The sequence below is a fragment of the Myotis brandtii genome, unplaced genomic scaffold (genome assembly GCF_000412655.1).
Source record: "Myotis brandtii unplaced genomic scaffold, ASM41265v1 scaffold1186, whole genome shotgun sequence".
Classification (NCBI taxonomy): domain Eukaryota; kingdom Metazoa; phylum Chordata; class Mammalia; order Chiroptera; family Vespertilionidae; genus Myotis; species Myotis brandtii.
The window spans coordinates 1,127,142-1,141,475 of NW_005354120.1; the positions used below are offsets into that span (position 1 = coordinate 1,127,142).

General features: G+C 36.9%; 1 protein-coding gene across 1 annotated transcript; it reads right to left on the reverse strand.

Moving 5' to 3' along the window:
• Positions 1-973: 973 nt before the first annotated feature.
• Positions 974-7,573, reverse strand: LOC102256946 (T-cell receptor gamma chain C region 1). Its single transcript, XM_014531129.1, has 3 exons — positions 7,251-7,573; positions 3,910-3,957; positions 974-1,529 (listed from the first exon to the last, which is right to left on the reverse strand). The coding sequence occupies exons 1-3, from the start codon at positions 7,387-7,389 to the stop codon at positions 1,387-1,389; spliced, it is 330 nt and encodes a 109-aa protein (XP_014386615.1). The 5' UTR covers positions 7,390-7,573; the 3' UTR covers positions 974-1,386.
• Positions 7,574-14,334: the final 6,761 nt, after the last annotated feature.

Below are 14,334 nucleotides of genomic sequence, written 5' to 3' on the forward strand. Positions count from 1 at the left end.
ACATGATGCTAGGTCACAAAATATGGCTCTGAGTTTAGAGAGACCTGGCTTCAAATGACCGTTACTTACAAAATGGTCACCAGGAGCAGATAACAATCTCTCCAGTCTGTAAACTTGGACTGTACCCACCTCCAAGGGCTCTGAGAGGATTCATGGGATTGCCTGGTTTGTAGTAGAAACTCACTGAGGCACTATTCCATCCCCATCTAACCTCTCCGCAGGGAAATAAGATTAGAGATGACTGTCAGGGTGTGTGTGTGTGTGTGTGTGTGTGTGTGAGATCTATTATTTCTAAAGTAGAGCTACTAATAGCTGCCAATGCTATTGAGGTCGTACATGTACCAAAAATTATTAACCCAACTAATTCACACAAATCAAGGAGACCAGGCACCGTAACTGCATTCTACAAATGAGAAAATTATGGCACATAGAGTTCAAAGAGCTTGTCTGAAGTCACACAGAGAGCAATGCTAGACCCAGGATTCAAACCCAGGCACTTAGGGTTCAGAGTCGACGTGCTTCACCCCTCCCTCACACTGCCTCTCCAATGCCAGGGCAGTTCTCACAGGGTGATTGCGAGGGAACTTGATGCTTGAGAAACACTAGCATAGATCTGAGCACACAGTGCAAATCATGGCAGGTGATACAGTGTCGCCATTGCAATGTCCCAAACGGAACCTTTGAAAGAGGAGGTGGCCTTTGAAAGAGGAGGAAGCTGGGCACCTTCATTTGGCACTGGCTCCCCGAGGAACCAGTGCCCCAGAGAAAGCATCCGAACGACCGTCTCAGGGAACGAACTAGAAATGTCGTGTGGACCATCACGCCAACACTGCATTTGATACCTCACTTGTCATGTCTTTCTTATCTTGGACTTCCGATTAGATTCATCAAATTAAAGTACATAGACAAGAGTAGACTTTTGATTTAAAAAAAATTTATTGTCTTATTATGAAAAACAAAATACAGGATTCAAGTAGCAAATATGGCATCTTCTGGGTGTGTAAAATGCAAAGTTCAGGGCAGTTATCTGGTGCAAAAGCACTAAGGAGTGTGACTAGAGGCTGCGTGCTGTCTGTACTCAGAAGGCTGATTATTAGGCTTGGCTAGAGGGGCTGATGGGGATTATGGGAAGATGGTGCTAAAGGGTACCCTTTGGCCCTGCCCCTGAGTAATGGCAGAATTTGTTATTGTTACACAGGTGAATTTTCTTTTGGCCAGTGGTTTGAAAACCATTATGCAAAAATGACATAATAGAAAAATGCACATGTGAACGGAAATCATCCAAACCCAGAAAGAAAGTCCAGCTAGATCCTCAGCAGACAGGTTCAGAGGCAAAAAAAAGAAAAAAAAAGGAAAAGAACATTGATCCTTTTGTGCCATTATCTGTTATGAACTCTTTCCATGGTCACAGACTGCTGTTCTCCGAACCAGACAGAAGGAAATGACGGCAAAGTAGACCAGGCTCTTGAGGAGGAGGAGGAGGTAGGTGTAGTAGGCAGAGGTATTGATGAGCTGCAGCTGAAGTATATCTAGGAGAAGTCAATTTATTAGTTTCACCTGTTGTTTTGAAAGGGTAGGAAATATTAATGGGAAGGGGTCACACTTATTTACTTCTTATAATCTTCATTAAAGTGACACCCTCACACCACCAACCCCCCAAATAAGCAAACATCTATCACCTCTACCAACAACAACAAGACAATGTAGAATCCAGCTTTTAGGCCAAGTCAACCAACAACCTCTGCTAAATTCACTTAGAGCGCTCCAAAATATTAAAAACTAAGGTTGCATTTTTAATGAGTGAGTCCACTGAGAAGAAAATATTTGTGGTAAATAGCTTTTAGCATCTCTTCACCCCCACCATATCTCTAATTAATAATAGCCAATATTCATTAACCACTAAACAAACGCTAAACACTCTTAGAGCTTTGTATGCAAAGCATTAATCTGATATATTTTTACAACAACCTATGAGGTTATTATTTTAATTCCTGCTTTACAAAAAATTGGGGAAAGATAAGTAATTTGCCTGATGTCATGCATTTAATAAGTACCAGAAGATGGATTTCAATCCCAGCAACATGAATTTACAGATCACATTCTTAGTTACTCTGTAATTCTGCATCTCCAAGTACAATAAATAATACCCCAGATATCAAAGGGTTAAGCATGCATATAAAGTTGAGTTGCTGATTTAGAAGTATCTGAGGCATTACATGTGCATGCAATATGATTCTTACCAAGGGTACAATCCATGAAAATTTGGTGGTGTTCACAACGGGGTGGATGCGAGGTTTTAGTAGAGGGCATTATGTTAACTGGAAGAAAGTGGTTAATCCAAATTCTCTGCAACTTTAAGAGGTGATGGCTCACCTGTCTTTCCTGAATGTCTCTCACTGGGGCTATGATACTATAGGGTAATTGCACTTAATATCCTTTGAAGTTTTGCAAAAAATATATGATGTCAAGATATGATTGATGACAGTGATGGAGGGCCAGACTGTTACTCAATGAACCACAAGGTCACGTCCTTTCCTGTGGAAATTTCCCTTTGACATGCTTTATCTTCACAGCGTCAGCACTCCAGAATTATTAGCACTTGGTGTGGAAAGGGGCCTCAAGAGGTGATGTGCTCAGAACTCTTGTCCTTGGTCAGAGAAGGTATTAGTTGAGGTCCAGAGTCCCCTTGATATTGGAAACGGCGGAGAGATCAGCAGGACTAGAGCTAGTGCTTCTAGTTGCTTTCTTTGTGCATTTGTAGGGGGAAAGGGCCAGAAACTAGTACATATTCTATGCCAGCTAACTGAGATACCTTACGCTAGACATTCCACATATGTGACCTTATCTCTTTAAGAACTGAGTTAGGTGTAAGTATTCCTGGTTGGCAGATGAGTGAAGTATTTCTCATAAAATGTTAGTACCCATATTCATGCAACTAATTATTAAAAGAGTTGGGGTTGAAGCCCAGTCTGTGGTACTCAGAAGCCCATGCACTGTCCCCAGCCCCGCCCCAGCCATGCATCCATTGTCCTGGGGCAGTGGTCGGCAAACTGCGGCTTGCGAGCCACATGCGGCTCTTTGGCCCCTTGAGTGTGGCTCTTCCACAAAATACCAGCTCTTCCACAAAATACCGACTTCTGCACATGGGCCACGAAGTTTCAATCGCACTGTACCACGCGCCCGTATGTGGTATTTTGTGGAAGACCAACACTCAAGGGGCCAAAGAGCCGCATGTGGCTCGCGAGCCCTGGTTTGCCGACCACGGTGACCTGGGGTCTTGGCTTTCGGCTTTCTTGTTCAATGACTTGACTCATAAAGGAAGAATAGAGAACTGAGGAAGTTTATGAACTCTTGACTCAGGTGTCCTGGGCTGACAGCCCAGATCTAGCTGTGTGTCATGGTGTACGGGACTTAATTTTAGCTCACTCTCTCATCTGTAAAATGGTAGAAAATATAGTTACTACTTCACAGGAGTATTATGATAATTGAACAAGGAAATGCATTCAAAACACAACACTATGCCTTCTGTATAAGAACTGCTCAGTAAATGTCAGTTTATGTTATTAACTACTAGCAAGGACCAAAGATAAAAATCTAGAAGCATATTGATAGCATGTGTTCCCTAATCAATAGAAACAAAAGTCATGCAGATGAATAAAATCCAGTGTTGAAATAATTGTGAGCGTATCACCACACCCCACAGTCATCTAATACCAAAATATAGCATTTACTGTGTTAAGATAGCTAATAGGAAATGATGGTTTTGCTTAAAACATCATTCAGTCTATTCTGCAAAATCCAGCCATTCTGATTTTTCTACCTTAAGCCAGAGAAGTTCAAAATTTAAGTTGATCAGAAGGGAAAAAATGCTACAGCATGACACAAAGGCAAACATATGCAAGAACTTACCACTTTTGTCTTCCAGATAAACTTCTCTTATATGATTAGTAGCAGCCTCTACAAGAAATGAGAGCACTATTAATGAATTGTTAGTAACCACTATTTGACTGTGTGTCTGGATAGACAGATATATAGATAATAGATAGATAGATAGATAGATAGATAGATAGATAGATAGATAGATAGAATCTACCAACAGAGAAGAGAGAGCCATTAAATATATGAGCCCCACAATTCCAGGAATAGTTGCCCAGACTCTATGTAATTCAGTAGACCTAATACATATACCGTGTTTCTGCATGTGAAGATGTTGAAGGTCATGAAGGGTACATTTTAACTTTTTAATCCTATCTGGAGGCTACTACCCAAGACTACCTGTTTTCCTCCTGCACTCATTGCTCCTAGCACAGTGCCTGCCGCAAAGTAACTGTTCAATAAATACTTCTTGAATGGGAAAAAAATGAACAGAAAAAGGAGCTGCTCTACAGTCTTCAGCACAAACTGCTGACATGAACAGTTGCTACTCAGAGAAATTTGCTTAATTGAGGACCCACAACAGAATCTTACATGTTTGAAGGAGTCTGGTTTAGACAAATTTCCCATCAAAGCCATGCCTTTCCAAATCATGCATTTCCCCAATATCCCCAGCTCACCCACATAATTTTCTGCAGTTGTGTTTGTGGACATGACAACAATATTAATAAACGCTAATGTCTACAAAGTGATTATTACTGTGCGAGGCTGTGTGGTGCAGTGCATGTCAAATGCTTCACATGCATTATCTCATTTAATCCCCCAGTAACACTGGAGTGAGTTGTATTTTGGAGGGCCCCATGTCACAGACGAGGAGTGGGGTTTAGAGAGTATTAGTGACTTGTTGAGAGGCACACCAGTGACTGGCAGAGCCAGCATTCAGAGGACTGTTGTGGGAGATTGAATGGGAGAGAACAGGTGGAAAGTACTCTGTAAAAATAATCCATAGAAATAGAAAATAATCTATAGAGAAACAGCATACTTCCACCATTGTAGACACTAAAACATCTCTTCCAGATGTCTTAGTTATGCTTAGCAAATGACCTTTTTACCTTAGGAGCTTGGCATTTCAGGGCAATTCTTTTCAGATAAACCAAGTCACACTTATAGTTATTTGAATATGTAAAACCTGAGGTGAGAGTTGTGTTTATCTACAATGTTTTTTTTTTTTAAAAGGCAAATATATTAAAAAGAGCATTGACCGTTGGGTGGAGGAAAACAGTAAAAGGCAAATATATATACAAAGACAAAATTTCTTAAAAAGAGCATTGACCGTTGGGTGGAGGAAAACAGTCGCAATGGTAGCTTTGGCTCATCCTTTTCTACTAGATATGTTCTTGTCCGTACGGATGTGGTTCTGGTATGCAATTTTATGCACTCAACGAGGTCCTTTTTTGCTGTGCTTTAAAAAAAAATGGGTCTGAGGTACAGACTTTGTGGCAAATCGCAAGATTGAAAATGTCAGTATAATCACATTTAGATGTTAAAATGTCCCCCAAGGACTCACTTTACTGTGTCTTAAAAGTCTCTTTATTTTCCTTGCAGTGACTTTATTCATTAAGAGATAAATAAAAATCTCTTAGCACCATGCACTGACTGAGGTAAAAACAATAAAGTAACAATTTTTCATCATGAAATCCGTGTGTGTATCCTAATTCTTTCCTAATCTGGCAGAGAACTTGGACCAGGTTAGTTTTCTCTCTCTTCAAAATCACTTCATTGATTTGTGCTTCCATGTTATATTTTCAGAACAAAAAACGACAAACAAAAAACTTCCGAGAAACAGCATTAGAAATTTGCCATAGAACGACATGAACAGAAACACCCTCGTTAGGTTTGTTGCCATGAGACATTTGTTTCAGAAATTAGACGCCAAGTAAAACACCTCGTAACCAAAACCTTCTCTCCTTTACAATAGTCAACCCTGGTCACTGGAAAAATCAAAACCTAATAGGACATTTAAGCCCAGTGATTGTATTAAACTTGTGCTTTGCCAGTTTGCTTTCTTTCTGTTTGTTAGCCACAGACATAGGAAAATTAGGGCTGTTTCGGCAATCTTACCCTAGTTCTAGGAAAGGATATAAATACACATACATGAATAAATACATTCGTGTTATATTTTTGAGAGCAAGCATTTCATAGACATTATTTCAAACCTTACTTGGTCTCTGGGGAAACTCAGATCTAAGATAAAGACTGGTACACAGCAAAGGTCTTAGCACGTCTGACATCCTCATTTCCCACTGCTTAGAAAGGCTTGTTAGCCACAGGGTAAAGATCCAGCTGGCTCCTTCTTCCGGGACCTTGGTCTGTTGTGTTAATACTCAGGACTTGAAGTTCTGAGTCCAGGGAGTTATGGAACCACGGCCGGGGCCAGGGCACATTCGGCCCTCTGCCTACACTGGCTAAATATGTACAGCATCTGCATCAAAGGCACTCCTTTGGGACATCATGCCTGAATCCCAGGTGACCCTGAATGTTTAGGAAAAGACTACGTTCTCTTCACTGTGTGCATCCTCCTGGGAACAGAGATTCGTCCTAGTGTATTCATCCATACCCTTCCAGGCCCGACACACGCTAGTACTGCACTACATGTTTGTTGAGCAGCAATACCAGTGGCAAGAAACATACTCATTATGTAGAATGGAAATACGTTTCTAGGCACTAGCCTCACCAAAATTTACCTGCAAAGGTACATAAAATACGAATCTGGAAAACCTAGGACCGTAATAACACTGAAGGTCTAAATTATTCTATTTTTCGGTGAACCTTGATCCAACTCCTTCAGAATGACACCATCAGTCGCCCAAGACTCATTGTTTATGGGTTATACTTCAAGCATAGCAAGACTCAGGCATGAGTGACTTTGCTTGCTGAGCAGAAAATTCCGGAAAGATGTATGATTATTCTTATTTCCTGACCAAGTTAGATAATTAAAAGTGGAATCTCTTTTTGAGCATTTCTTTTGTGCTAAATTGCTGGTGCTGTCATGTAGGTTGTTTCATCAACAACCCTAAAAAAATCATGTGACTTTAACTTTGAATGATAAAACTGAGGCTGAGAAAAGTAAAATTTTTATTTCGTTATCTTTTTTATGTCCTAAATCCTATACTATTTTCAATCCTATGGGAAAATAGCAGGACATTTATGCTACTATTAAATGTAGCAACATTTGAGGAAGATATATGTATATATAATTATAATTATTATTAGTACATGACAGACACATGGGGCATTCCCTTTGGGGGCAAAAAAGTGTTCTGGGAAGATTACACACACACACACACACACACACCCACACACACACACACACATACCTTTCTTTATTGCAGGAAAAAGAATCTCTTGATCCACTTTATTATGCTCATGTTTGACGATACATTTGTGTTCTTTATTCATTGACTCTTCACTCACGGTCAGCCAGCTGAATTTCATGTATGTGTCATCAGTCTTCATGGTATTTCCCTGCTGAGATTCCAGAATTGTATCGCCATTTTTTTCCTTCCAGTACACCTTGATAACATCAGGGAAAAATTTCTCAAGGAGACAAATATGTGTTCCAGCCTTATGAAGGCTTATTTCAGCAGCTGAAGGATGAAAAATGGTGGGCTTGGGGTAGTACCCTGGACCATAGCTTCTATCTGTGGGGAAAATGGTACAGAAATTCAGAATTAGAGACACACAAACATTGTGTGGTTTGGAACAACCTAGCATACGGTAAAAGGAAGGAAAGCTGCCATTGAATCAGTGCTTATAATGGCCTTTCATCCACAACATAGCGTGTGCTAATTATTGTTCTTATTTTCAGATGTGAAAAGAGGTTTCATAACTCGCCCAACGTCACAGCTATTAACTGGCACAGCCTGAATGAAAACTTGGCCCGTGTTCCTTCTCCATGTGCTAAAATGGGGGATGACCTTTAACCGCTCCAACATTTGTGAACTTATTCAGTTTTAATTTCCCTCATGCTATCATAGGCGGAGGATGGATGACGGGGATAGGGGGGTAGGGGAAGAGATCATTTCTCTTCAGATGAGAATCCTTAGTGGCTTCTACAGTGCAAATAAACAACAACCAAAATAGACACAGACAGCACTATGGTGACTGCCCGAAGGCAAGGGGGTAGGGGAGGTAGAAGAAGGTACAGGGAGGATAAATGGTGATGGAAGGGGACTTGCCTGGGTGGTGAATGCATGATGTAATATATATACAGACGATGTGTTATAGAATTGTACACTTGAAACCTGTGTAATTTTATTAACCAATGTCACCCCAATAAGTTCAATAAAAATTAAAAATATAAAAAGTAAAAAATAAGGTGCTTTCCTATCCCATGCTATGACTTTTGTAATTTAAGCTCTTTTTGGCCACAAAGTCTCCTGTTCTGTAACTCTGTGGGAACTCACTCTCTATTAACTGATTCTGAAATATACCAAATTATCTTATTTTCATAAAAATAAATGCCAGGAGAAAGTTTTTCTTTTCTTTCTAAACAATACACAGTCACTTGTTTTAATGGGAATCTACCACCAGATGTACTTTCTTTATCCAGTTATTCTTTTACCTTCCAATATGGACCTCACGCCCAGTTCTGAAGTAATAGAGTTCTCCTAATAGGTTTCACATCTGAACCGCTCCAGATTTTTTAGGGCAGTATTGAAAACTGCACCTCCAAATTGTTTATGATGCCTTGAATTTAGAAGCAAAATAGCAATAATTCCAAAATTTCTATTAAAATTTTCATTGATTATTTTCAGAAACACTTATCTTAATCTAGCGAGCAAATGCCCTTAACAGAATTTCATTTCGCCTTTGAAAAGATTCACCAAAAGCACATTTTATTTTGAAATTTCATTTGAAGTCTAAACATGACTATTATACCATATTTTAAATACACCATATTTTGACTCTGAGTGTCTTCTATGATATTTGTATTTACCCAATAAGGCTGCTGAGCTATTTTAGAGCTCCATCATTTTCTTTGTTTGCATCTGCTGAATAAAATTTATATACAAGTGGGATAATGTTAAAAGCGATGGTTCTAGAGTTTCTTGCAGATATAATGTCAGAATATATAACAAGACATCATATATTTACAAAGGCATGATGGAATGTTATAGATTACATATTTATTATTAATCTAATGATTGAAATTATAAATGTTAAACCCCTTTCCAATTTTATTTCTGATTAAAACACAAATTCCTTACTGTATTCTCTTTGGGCTAGCTTGGCGTTAGTTTAATAAGTCAATGGGCAACTTTTTAAGAAAAATTAATTGGATTTCTCATTTGAGAAGAAAAGGAAAAAAAATTGTTAAGACTTTCTAACTGTGAAGCAAAGCTCCCGATTTTTATACTAAATCAGTAAGCAAACAATGTTTGTTTTTAAAATCATGTTGTAAACATAACTAAGTCATAATGTGCTAATAATTATTTTAATTTTATACATCTTACTTTTAGTGCAATAATATTTTATTGATTATAATAGTAAGACATTCTATATTTCTCCAACTGTATATTTTATTTTTAACTTAAAAACCATCCTATATAAAATAATATTAACTTTTCAATTTTACATTATATTTACATAATTTTAATCTCTAGTCAATATATTAAAGAATTTAATTTTCATCTTAGGAAATTTTTCTTCATAGTAATACTTCTGATTCATTATATTAAAGAAATTGAAAATCAAATGATAAACTTGAAATGCTTTTGTGTGGAAACACACTATTTTTATTGTCTGTCCCTTTCCTTAGCTAGATTCTTTGCATCATTCTTTTCAAGATAAAATGAATGTTGAACTTCCATATCTTTCTTAATGGAATAGTTAACTATTATATAGTGTACTTGATTACATATGGTTAGTACCTATATGTTGGATAATTGTATTACATGTTTTTTCTTTAAACATTCTTTGTAAAACTTAAGTTTTTTATGGTCAAAATCTTGTTCATGATTTATATAAAAGAAATCAGTTCAAAAAATAAAGAAGGCCACCCCCCCCAAAAAAAAACAACAACAACAAGATTTATCTAGCTGAAGTAACATTTTTAAAAAATGAGAGTTCACTTATATTACTTTATCAGCAATAATAGAAATAAAAATGCTAAAGATCACCCAGAAAAATCTGTAATAATAAAAGCGTAATATACTAATTAGACCGAATGACATTCTGGATGAAGCCGGGGCTGCAAGGGAAGCCCAGGTCCCCGGTCCAGAGGGAAGCTGGTGCCGGCAGCCGGGGGAAGGAACGCCTACTCTTGCACGAATTTCGTGCATCGGGCCTCTAGTAAATAAATAAATAAGCCTTCCAATACAGTTATATGGTTATAATCAAATAATATGTCTGAGTTAAATTGCCTGAGTTGTTTATATTTATTAAGATGCAGCAATACTATGTAAATTTACCAAATTCTATGTAAATGTCAACTATATTTTCAATTGAAAGTATGATATTTCAAACCTACATTGATATTAAATGTTCTCTATTTTTTCTTGTCATTTTTATTTTATCAAATACGTAGTTATAGCTATTTTATGGTTATATCTGTATTCCAAACTTATGAAGTTTCTAACTATATTTAATTGACTTTACATATTGACCATTTTCTATATGAATTTAAACTCTTTTGATAAATATGAAACTGGAACTTGTTGGCTATAAATTTTAGGGCCAATAAATGTTGGTATTAGTAATAACATCAATTAAGATAAAGGGTTAAGATTTAAAGCACATAGGCCAATAATAAAAATTAAAAACAAACACATGTTAATCTCATTTTTCTTGCCAAGTGATGGTAAAAAAAATACCTCCAAATTAATTTTTTTATAAGTAGTTAGAAACACAGCTTAATTCTCTGAGGAATTTATGCTCTGTCAATATTACTGCTGCAAACAACTCTTAATACTGGATACAATTTTCCTTTACATTTGAACTTGGAGACCCCTAGTAAGCACCTATTATATGTTAGACAATATGCAAGTACTTCATTCACACCATCTCAACCGATTCTCATACAAATCCTCTATACATACTTATCCCACTTTATGAGTTAAAAAACTGAGGCCAGAGTAATTGCCCAAGTTCATGTAAGCAGTAAGTGATGGAACCGGAGCTCCATGGCATCCTGACCCCAAAGCCCAGGCTCTTCCACAACACCCTTCCACCATCAGACAAGGAAATGTGTCCACTCACAAAACTGACCTATAATAATAAACTTTATCTTGTGGCCAAGCACTTCCATGATAATTGCATACATTATGCATGAGTCTTTTGTGCAAGTCCACATGTACACCAAAGCCAAGTCTTATTACAATATTTGCACAATGTTGTCTATGCGTGCCTTTGAGGATTTGTTTTACAATCTCTCCTAAGATTTCTGCACCTAATCCCCATCACATTCCTGTTCAGAAATTAACAGTATTTTCAAATACTGACCATTTAAAAAAATGATCTGTAGACTAGATAATATACTTATCTGTACTCCTGATTTTATGATGAGCTCTAATGGGTGGAAATCTGAATTCTGGAGAATTCACATTTTTATCACTGACCACGTGGTAGGTTATTTCCATATTTAATTTCATTTAATTCTCACAACAGCCATTTGAAATGCATATATAGAATGAATAGATGGAAATATATAAAAATAGTAAGTGATGTTTCAACATTAAATTTTATTTTATTTTAAAATTTTTTATAATTTTGAAAATTTTAAATTACAGTTGACATACAATATTATATTAGCTTCAACTATAAACATAGGGATTAGACATATATATAACTTTATAAAGTAATCTCCCTGATAAATGTAATAATCACCTGATAACATGCATTGTTATTACAGTATTACTAGCTATATTCCGTATGCTTACTGTACATCCCCCTGAAAACCTATAGATAACTTTTATTAAAAATTTATGTGAGCCAAACAGAGGATACATCTGGGAGCAAGATCTCAGCAGACTGAGAAAAATGCTTTCTTTTTATTCCTTATTTTATTGTATTTTCCATAGTAGTATATACTATGATTATAAATTTAATAAAGTAATAACCACTGAATCAAAATTTATTTGTTAAAGGATATTTATATAGAAAGTGATAGACCCAGAATCAAAGTCTATAATTTCCCCTGCCCCACACTCTCCTAAAAAGCACTTTTCAGACCTCTCATGAATTATATCTGTGTCGCCATTATTTAATTTATTGCTATAATTTACATTGAGTATGGAGTCATTTGGAAAAAAAGAGGACCAGAAAGTTGATTTTTCAATTTATGAATTCATTTGTTCATCTGATCACAACCACTAAGAAAACCAAAATATATAATTTATTTATTTTTTCAATGCTTTATCCACTTTGCAAAAATTCTTTCAAAACCTTCATTTGAATGGATCTGGCAGGCTAGAACATCCTTGGGAAATGCATTCAGGCAGGGTTTCATTTGTGAGGCTACTGATGAATGAACAAATTTATTGGACTGAATTTAGAAAAAGCAAATCCAGTTTATGGCCTTCTTGCATACGATCACACAGTCAAATATTTTGATATTAATCATCCTCTGGCCAAATGACAAACGTAGCATTTTTTTCCTTTAGTTATTTTTGGTTTCAAATAAATAGATGATATAAACTTCTTTAAAAATCTTTCAACATAAAAATACCAAGTGGACCTAACATCTCCACTCCTTAGGGACCCTCACTAGTTAACTCCTTATTACTGTCCTCCATGCTAGGTCAGGAGACAATTGCCTCCAAACACCTGGATGAAGTCATTAAGCTCTCTGGAGATCACCCTGATATGCAACCAAACGGGGACTGCATCCAACAGTTCTGAGCCCGCACCAGCTCCTGCACTACCTGCTATTTGTTGCTGAAAGACTGCGCCTTTGGACTTATTACACTTACAGTTCCAGGGCACTGGCCATACTTTCTGTGCTGCTTATCAGAGGATCCTGTTCGGCTTGGCATTGCTGTAGCTGTCCCATCATGAGTGGAAAGGCGGCTCTGAATTATGCAATTTAGTGCAACTGCTTTAGTTCTTTTTCTGGCTACACTATTTCTAGGAAACTTGATGCCAACACAGAAAGAAAATTGAGTGGAATGGTGTCAAAATGACTTGTCATTTTATAGAAAGAATCATATTTTAAGTATTTAATTAATGCCTATTCAACATGACTTACTTGATCTTTCTGGAGGGAGAGAGGGGTGCCGTGATTAGAAGCAGAAGCAACGTTTTCAAGCAAGAATAGTAATACAAATTATGAGCTATTGCTAATAAGTAGTCAATTAAAGAGTCCATTTAAAAGGTCAGACTATAGAAGAGTAAATATTCAGACTACAAAACATCACTTAATGTTTCCAATATCACATAATGGTCCAGACCATGCACTTTGGAATAGACAAATCTCTATTGGACTCTAAACTTTGCCATAGTGACTAGCCAGATGACTTGAGGCAAATAACTGAACTACCCTAAGCCTCAGTTTCCATATCTATGAAATGGGAATAAGAAGATCTCCCGTCCAGAACTGCTGGGGAATGAGATAAGGCACGGAAACTATTAGCATGGTGTCTGGCCCTCAATAAAAATATTAGCTGATATCATTCTCTTTAATGGGACGGCCTGATCCATGTTATCAAATTCTTCCACTGAACAAAATGCATGTATTTTATAAGTGATAACTTACATAAATGATGGAAGCAACTCATGAACCCAAGACCATCTTCCTCTATGATAGCCACAGGCCAAAGAACAGGCAGCCCAATCGAGCCGGAATCTAGAACACTTAGCTACTAGACTGGGAGCTTTGTGAGTATTGGACAGATGTCTTTTTCATTGTTTTATCTCCAGCATTCAGCACAGAAACTCTCTTCTATAAATGTTCGTTGAGACAATGACCAAACAAATGAGGGTGTAAAACCGTGCAAACTTTTTTCATAGACTTTGGAGCTGCAATGACATACTGAGCTTATAATTCATTAAACTGGTCCATCTCTAGGCAATATAACAAGACTCGTGGTAGCATAAATTGTAATGTTCTCACTCATTCACTGTAAGAATTAAGTTTTTGCACTGTGGTTAGGCATAAAAACCCATTGGTTTATCAGATTATTTAGAGAACGGTACAATATGTTTCATCTCAACATAGAGAAGAGATAATAAAAGTGTCTCTCAATAAAAAAACAAAACAACCTTCTACAAGAAAAGTATCTTAAACCAATAATTTATACCAATAGTTTACAGACATGGTACTCAAAATATTTTAATTTCTAGCCTCAGTCTACCCTTTTTTTGTGTATGTATTTTCTAAGAATAGAATTTCAATCTGCTTACAGGCAGGGAAGTAATAAACTATTTACGAAGTAGTTCTGTTCTCATAGACAGTGACCAGTA